This window comes from Lycium ferocissimum, chromosome 1, assembly GCF_029784015.1.
Source record: "Lycium ferocissimum isolate CSIRO_LF1 chromosome 1, AGI_CSIRO_Lferr_CH_V1, whole genome shotgun sequence".
Classification (NCBI taxonomy): Eukaryota; Viridiplantae; Streptophyta; class Magnoliopsida; order Solanales; family Solanaceae; genus Lycium; species Lycium ferocissimum.
In genome coordinates, this window is record NC_081342.1 from 46,850,709 (window position 1) to 46,859,875 (window position 9,167).

The 9,167-nt window shown below is 38.2% G+C and overlaps 1 protein-coding gene and 1 pseudogene across 1 annotated transcript; both read left to right on the forward strand.

Annotated features, from left to right (window-relative positions):
• Positions 1–6,072: 6,072 nt before the first annotated feature.
• On the forward strand, positions 6,073–6,655 carry LOC132064682 (uncharacterized; annotated as a pseudogene).
• Positions 6,656–6,765: 110 nt separating this feature from the next.
• On the forward strand, positions 6,766–7,644 carry LOC132064692 (uncharacterized). The gene has a single exon (XM_059457780.1). It carries the CDS (start codon positions 6,766–6,768, stop codon positions 7,642–7,644), a length of 879 nt encoding a protein of 292 aa, XP_059313763.1.
• Positions 7,645–9,167: the final 1,523 nt, after the last annotated feature.

The following is a 9,167-nucleotide window of genomic DNA, read 5'->3' on the forward strand; positions in this document are numbered from 1 at the left end:
GGATGATAAACAGTCGTTTTGAAGTCAAACGAAAAAGTGGAGTTCTTAAGGGCTTCTAAATTCGTCTAAATCTAAGACGATGCACTTAGGGCCAGTTTTAGGGTATTTTCTTGGGGAATTTGAGAAAACTTATAAAATGAAAGTTGTAGACCTCTGAAATACCTTTCCAACCATATAAAGTGGGGCTCAAACAGATCTATGTACAGGGATTTATGATCCTTTTACTGAGCGAATATCGATTGTCACAAATAAATGTACTGGGCGCACGTCGCGGACCCAGCATGGAAAAACACAGCTGCAGACGAAAAAAAAAACATGATCAGGTGCTGAACCAGCGACTCAGACTCAGTACGGAGCGGGGAATATTTTCTGGTTCCGAATTTTCTTTAAGTCCTACTTTGTTGTGTTATTTCCCACTTCGTTTCAAATCAATATTTCTAAGGAAAAGAACCCTAGAAAAGTCTCTCTAACCCTAAGGTGAGTTCTTACTCAATATTGATCATTCTCACACCATATCCATCCCCTCTTGATAGCAAATCATCTCTCTAAAACCCTAAGTTCTTGTATTCTCAAGAAGAAGATAGGGGCGTGTGGAATTCGTCTAAGAGTGTGATTGTTGAACCTTGGGAATTTCGTTTGGTAGCTTTTTAGCGGGATTAAGGTATGTCTTTCTTTTGAAAACTTATTTTGAATGAAAATCACTTTTTGAAACTATTGTTGGAAGTATAAATTTCATTCAAGGTTCTTTAATGAATAAAAAGAAAAGTAATCTTTTCATGTTTCTTGAACTCTAATTCATGTCTAAATGGAGTTAATGTGTGTTAGGGGACAAACTCACATTAAACCTAGATTGTAACAAACCCTATATATGTATATGATATTATGAACGTTTTCCTCTATAAGAGATGCTTAATAATGATGGTTAAGGGTTGGTAATGATATTCTCATTGATGAATTAGGACATGGAAATCTTTAGTAAAGAAGTTAAACGTTTGCAAAACACTGATTGAAATGACTTATTCTTTCAATATGGCGTAATGAACCTTAATGACAATTGATGATATGACTACATTACAAATGAATTATGAATTGGCTTCTATGTTATGAAAACTGGTTGTTGTGTTTTGCCTAGCTACTCAGGAGGAAAGGTAGCCACTATGGATCCTAGTGTGATAATGCCTAGCCATTCGGGAGGAAGAGTGGCCACTTCCGAGTTCACTACCTGGGGTGTGATTATGCCTAGCTATTCGGGAAGAAGGATAGCTACTGTTAAATTTCATATTTCGGTGTGATGCGCTGCTATGATTAGGGAACCTCAAAGGTCATCCCTTCGTTATGATTGATTTTTGGGCTTGTATTGACAAGTGTGATATTCTTATCTTTTAATGGAACTGTTGTTAATAATCATGATCAACTTAAATGGCATATTTGGCGGTTGGAACTTGACAAGGACTTTATAACCTATTTTTGATAATTGTCTTTCATTGAGATAAACAGGCTGAATAACTGTTTCCATATTGTGTCAAACTATCCTCAGAACTGATTTCTTTATATGTTATTACACTTTATTTTCATATCACTTGTTGTCCCAGAGGCATTCACCGAGTACGAAGTACTCAGGCATACCATTGTTGTTTTTGATGGTATGTTAGGTAACGAAGAAGAGCAGGTTCGTGACATTCAGAACGTTTAGGAGAACTTGTTGATGTTGCTGGTTTGGTAAACCCACATGCTTGTTCGTGGGACACCCCATTTATTAATTCCATTTATTTATATTAGTTTTCGGGTTGCGTCCCGATGAGTTAGATTTTTATTCCTTATTCTTAAAAGCTCCTGAGTATACATTCGAATGTGGGTAGAAGAAGAGTTGTTGTTTAACTCTTTCGGGCACACTATCATGTTTTGGTTGAATTATTTAAATTATAAAGACTTCCGCTGATTTGATTCTTACATCATGACTTGTTTAAATTTATTTTATAAACTGTTGGAGGTGATTATTGAACCTAGCAGGTTCAAGTGTCATTGTACATCATTTAGGTTCTTCCGATGTTGTTCATGACGTCGGATGCCGGTCACGTCTAGGGTGGGTTTTGGGGCGTGACACCAGGCAACTAAAAAATCTCACTGAACAAGTGGCCAGGCAATCTGTCTCACTGACCCGTAGGCCAGGCATATCTGTCTCACTGACCCATAGGCCAGGCATATCTGTCTCACTGACCAAGTGGCCAGGCTAAAGAAAATGTCTCACTGACCAAGTGGCCAGGCTAAAGAAAATATATGTATATCATGCAGTATATCGTGCATATGCTAAAAAATACTGATACTGGAACATGTCTCTCCTGTCTCTCTATATAAACTCAAGGACGTAGGGAGGGGATATGGCCCCTAATAAAGAATAACATAACACTCGGAAACTATGCAACAACATGACAAGCTCTACTTTGACAAATCTCTAGTCATAAGGTTCGTTACACTCTTACTACATATGGAATCATGCCAAGAAAAGAAGGAACAACCTTCACATACCTCAAGTCATCCAAGCAACTCAACCACAAACTTTTCACAATTAATATGCCAAACCTATAACCAATGGAATACGTATATGACTTTAGATGGCTTTCATATATCGTGTATATCAATTGATAACTTGATCCTAAAATGAAACAGGCATCATCTCCCCTATATCACTAGTATCTCCCAATTCCATATATCACAACAACAGCCCATACAACAAAATAAATCTCAACAACACAACATATATATCCATAACAACTTCATAATACTATATAACGAGCGACAAGCTCGAATTAGGATCTGTACAACCCATATCACCTTTTGTATGTTCCTATCTTAACTTAATAACATTATAAACATGATAAGGAAGTCATTTACTACAAATTCCAGCCTTATATCATAGATTATAACAAGAAAACAGCCCACAAACTCAACTCTTTCCAAATGATGATTCTATTCGGAGGTTTGTGTTTATTTCATCAATTCTCCATGGCCAACATCAAAATAATTATAAGCACAACCAAGAAAAATATATACTTACCTTATACAGTAGCCTCAAGTCGAATTTCAACCATCTCCTAGCTTGTAGTCACCCTTAACAGCGATACAACACAATATAAGTGATTTGCTTTCACTTTAGCTAACTCCCAAGGTAAAACTTGTATTAAATCTTTGTGTTTGGCTCTTGAATGGTTGGGAACTTTTGAGGAGGTTTGTGAGGAGCCTTAGGACGAATTTTCGGTGAAGAATGAAGAAAAATGAAGCTGGAAATGAATTTAATGTAACTACGGTTCGGCCACCACCTAAGTGGGTCCCAGCGAGGCTGGGAAAATGCGAATATCTCTCTATTCTGACGTCGTATGGATGAACGATTTAATGTGTTGGAAACTAGACTCCTAGAAATTCAATTTGATAGGTGGATTACCCCGTAACTCCACGTATATTAGGAGAAAAACTCTGTAACATTAAACCCAAATTTCAGCAAATTTTATGAATGTAACCTGTGATACTTTTCGCCGACTTTATTTTACAACTTTCTTGACTCCAAAGCTTAAGATACGAATATTATATGATTTAAGTAACTTAAAATACGACCTCCTTATTACATTAAGAACTCCTAGTTTAACCTCGAAAGTACGGGTTATAACACTGATTCACTTAACCCCGAAACCTTATGGCACATACTTAACAATTGTTAAAAGTCTTCCTTAACCTTATAGGGGTTCCATGGCTTCTCCGGGCTACTTTACTTATGAAACAAATGGCACAAAAATTTACGAGGTGTAACATCCTTCCCCCTTTAGGAACATTCATCCTCTAATGTTAAAGTAGAGTTACCATCTTTTTAATCGTCAATGTCTTCTCGCTTGCACATAACCTCATCGAATGCCTTTCAACTTGTCAACGTGTTGATCCGAACATCTTAAGATCTTGATACCCAGCAGGACTAAATGTTTTATTGAAGGTGTCTTAGTTGTTCTTATTGCGACTCCCAGTAGTCTTATGCTGTCCTTCCTCGCATTCTTCTTGTAATCCTTCTCATCTTCGCTACCAAAACCCTTGCTGCTAACTTAGTCACTTCCTTTCGTTAGCTTATTTCATTTCGACTTCTTCTTACGACGCTATGCTGGAGTTTCCTTTTATCACTTTTCTTGCTGAACTTAATACTGTCATCAATGTAACCTCACCTTTCTGCTCACCAAATCGACTAGAAACCTCCTTTGGATGTTTCATTCGAGGGATGTCCTTTTCGTACGCAAGTCTTAATTGAATTCTCCATTATCTTATACTTTTCTGCTCCATATCGCTTCCTTAGTCCATATAGTTCCTCTTACTTTTAATTCTATCATCAAAATAGATCGTATTCTAGTGGCATGCATTTCTCTTGAAATTGTTGTCTTCGGTTTCTTGCAATTTATAAAGCACAGGTTGAAACGACATTATCTGAATACTACTGTAGGTACTTATGAAGAGACGATCAAAAGAACTGTATATTCACCGCAAATATTAGCTTGGTTCGAACATAATCTGAAGTTTTGTCCCTTCTTCTAATAACTAAACGTTGCTACCTTTCGTTTCCTTCCCTATGCCTTTACCTAACTTGAACATTTCTCATTTTCTATTGACTGCGCATAAGTCGTAATCATGTCTTCATGACTTTCAATCCTTCTGGACTGATCATTTGATATCTATTTCCTTGTTATTTACACAAGTCATATTCACTATTCATCAAAGCTCTTCATAGGGCATGCTTATTTACATGTTCATCCTCATGAAGCATCATCCGTAATTTATTGTCTACCGAGTTTTATCGTGGTCTGCGAGATTTTAACTTTCCCTCGCTGGCCGCTTCTTGACGTCCTTCGGGTATCTTTTCAATAATATGAAAGACGAATCAATAGCCATTTACTTCCCTTTCTCTTCTTGATATTACAACTTGTCGATCTTTTTTTTTTCTTTTTCATGCTGGATTATTATAGGTGCTCTTTACCTTTTATCCTTTCTGATGTAGTCATCATCCTTCAAATAATTTACTAAGTCCATCTCGCAAGTCTCTCGTCATAATTAGCAAATACTTATAGGTACACCTTCCTTACCACATCGGATCAACGTTCACTGTATAATTAACTCTTGCACACTGTCCATTCTTACGTTGATACTAATATGTCACTTTCATCCCCCATCTATCACTTAGGCCCTTCCAAGATAAAGTCCATTTAGGAATTATCGCCCCCGAAGAACAGAACTGATGTCATGAGCCTTCTTGGTAGGTTGAACTACATCAATAGGTTCATCGCTCAGCTCACCACTACATGTGAGCCCATATTCAAGCTGTTGAAGAAGGATGCCGACGTCAAGTGGATAGACGAGCGTCAAGAGGCTTTTGATAAGATTAAAGAATATTTATCGAACCCTCCAGTGCTAGTCCCGCCAGAACCTGGTATGCCTTTGTTTTTGTAGCTGGCCGTGATGGATAATTCCTTTGGGTGCGTTCTAGGACAACATGATGCCACAGGCAAAAAGGAACAAGCGACCTATTATTTGAGCAAGAAGTTCACAAGCTATGAGGTAAAATACACATTTTTAGAAAGAACGTGTTGTGGTTTGACTTGGGTTGCCCAAAAACTGAAGCACTATCTTTCATCCTATACGACTCACCTCATATCTCGAATGGATCCTTTGAAGTATATCTTTCAGAAACCTATGCCGAGTGGAAGGTTGGAAAAGTGGCAGATTTTACTTACGGAGTTCGACATTGTCTATGTCACCCGCACCGCTATAAAAGCACAAGCATTGGCCGATCATTTGGCAGAAAACCTAGTTGATGATTAGTATGAGCCTTTGAATACTTACTTTCCTGGTGAAGAGATTAATTCAGTTGAGGAAGAAGTTCGCAATGACAGTCACATCTGGAAATTATACTTTGATGGGGCGGTCAACATTAAAGGTGTCGGGATTGGGACAATTCTTATTTTACCAACGGGGCATCATTATCCCACCACAGCACGACTTTGTTTCTTCTATACCAATAATACAGCTGAATATGAAGCTTGCATAATGGGTTTAAACATGGCAATACATTTGGATGCACATGAGTTAATAGTTTTGGGAGATTCTGACTTACTCATTCGGCAAGCTCAGGGTGAATGGGAAACTCGGGATATCAATCTCATTCCGTACAAACAATGTTTGGAGGATCTTAGCAAAAGGTTTAAGTCAATCGAGTTCAGATATATTCCCAGATTTCACAGTGACTTGGCTGATGCTTTGGCCACCTTAGCCTCAATGCTTCCATACCTATGCAATGCTTATATTGATCCGTTGGAGATTCAGATTAGGGATCAACACGGTTATTCCAATACAATTGAAGTAGAGCCAGATGGTGAGCCATGGTATCACGACATCAAAAGATTCCTAAAAACAAAAGAACATCCAATACATGCCGATGGAGATAAAAAAAAAAAAAAACTATTAGGCGACTTTCCAATGGTTTCTTTTACGAGTAGGGAGGACCCCAGATTTGAATTTGTTGAGATGTGTGAATACCCAAGAAGCTGAAATGATCATGAATGAAGTACACTCGGGAGTATGTGGCCCGCACATGAACGGTTATGCTCTAGCAAAGAGATTCTTCGAGTAGGATAATATTGGCTCACCATGGAGAAAGATTGTTTTCGCTAGGTACGTAAATGTCATCAGTGCCAAATTCACAGTGACCACATTCATTCGCCCCCTTCGGAGTTGCACCCTATGTCTGCTCCTTGGCCTTTCGTAGCTTGGGGGATAGATGTTATTGGTCCAATTGAGCCAAAAGCTTCTAATGGGCACAGATTCATTCTAGTTGCCATTGACTACTTCACCAAATGGGTAGAAGCTGTTACATTCAAATCAGTCACCAAGAAAGCGGTTGTAGACTTTGTTCATTCTAACATCATATGTCGTTTTGGTATACCAAAGACCATTATCACGGATAATGCAGCCAATCTTAATAGTCATCTCATGAAGGAGGTATGTGAGCAATTTAAAATTATGCATCACAACTCTACCCCTTATCGTCCCAAAGCCAATGGAGCTGTTGAAGCTGCAAACAAAAACATTAAGAAGATCCTTAGGAAGATGGTGCAAGGATCCAGGCAATGGCACGAGAAATTGCCTTTTGCGCTTTTAGGGTACCGCACAACTATCCGCACGTCTGTTGGCGCAACTCCTTACTTATTAGTTTATGGAACTGAAGCAGTCATACCAGCAGAAGTAGAAATCCCCTCTCTTCGAATCATTGTGGAAGCAGAGATTGATGACACTGAATGGGTCAAATCTAGACTAGAACAATTGTCGTTAATCGATGAAAAGCGGTTAACGGCGATTTGCTTTGGCCAGTTATACCAGCAAAGGATGGCTCACACTTACAATAAGAAGGTGCGTCCAAGACATTTTGAGGTTGGGCAACTTGTTGTGAAACGCATCCTTCCGCACCAAGAAGAGGCGAGGGGAAAATTCGCCCCAAATTGGCAGGGCCCTTATGTTATCAAACAAGTGTTGTCAAAGGTAGCTTTGCAGTTGTCCGATATAGAAGGAAATATGGCTGACATAGCCATTAGTGCAGACTCAGCCAAAAGATATTATGTTTGATATGCTTTCACTCCGACGCTATGGTACTTGGCATTTTCAGGTTGGGATGATGAAAGGCTATTGTTCTCACTACCCAAACACCGGTCACCCCTTTCTCGCCCTTTTGAGCTTTGTTCACACTTTCTTTGTTTTTCCCTCTTTGGAACTAAGGTAGTTAAAAAAAAATGAATAAAAAAAAAATCAAATGTGTTTATTGAACTACGTTCGACCTGATTCCTAAAAGGATACGTAGGCAGCCCTATTTCGGGGTTCGGTTCCACCACCCAAAAGAAAAAATCATATTTCCCTAGTATTCGAAGAAACTGGGACTTTTTATTATTATTATTGTTATTATTATTATTATTATTATTATTATTTTTATCTTTTTGGACAGATATTTCATAAGAAAGGTTCCAAAGTTGTAATTCAATCTATCATTCTTTTGCCTTTCCCCTTTAAGACCTTCTGATCAGTCTCTGAGAATGTCAAGTTTAGCGTGCCACGACTATGGTGCTATATATGACGCTTTATTTGAACGCAAAGGAGGAAAGAAAAATGAGAGAGTCTTACTGGTGAAAACCCTTACGGGCACTATAAGGCGATGGTAAGTTCAGAAAGAAAAAATGAGAGAGTCTTATTGGTAAAAACCCTCACGGGCACCATTAGACGATTGTGAGTTGAGAGAAATAAAATGTTACACCCCGTATCTTTGAAGAGCACTTATCAAATTTGAAACAAAAGTACGTTGAGTTAGGGTTAAGTAAAACCACTTTGGAATATAAGGAGCAAGCATTATTAAGTATATTTAATAAGTGAAGGATGTATATAAGATATACCAGAAGGTTTTATAAGGAAATGAGTAGAAGAAATGGAGTAGTACGAATTTGGAGAAAGGATGGGTCATGTTTTGTGTGAAAATTTTGGTCCAACTTGAGGAACAAATATCTCTTAGCATATGAACTGTTTTGAAGTGAAACAAAATCCTAAAACGAACTTCGTCGAGTCTAGTTTCCAACGCAATAAACCTCTCGTTGATAGGACATCGGAGTAGAGAATTATGGACGTTACAAGTTCAGCTGACAGAGCAGAAACACGTGCTACAGTACTGCTACAGTAATTGCTACAGCTACCCGACCGAATTTGACCCTATATAAAGGGTAAAAACCCATTTTTTCCCACCAGATTTGCCCAGAAAATTGAAGAGAGAGAGAGAGGAGAGCACAAAGTAAGCAATTTTCAAGCGACGGAGTATTAATCGAAGCTCAGATAAACGCATGGATGTGATTCTAGTTTGGTTTTGCGGTGGATTCAAGGTGGATATTGAATATATCGCTGTTTTAACAAGAATAAGGTATGAATCTCCTATTATTAATGTTAATTTTGGTTTATTTACGGAGATAAAGTCGTTAAATAATTGTATAGCGAGTTGGTTGGTTGCGGAAATTGGAAAACATCGTGTGGGATGTTTTATGGTACATATTGGTGTTGGAAATGATGTTATATTCATTGTTGTTGTTGTTGTTGTTATTGGGTGCTGAATTATA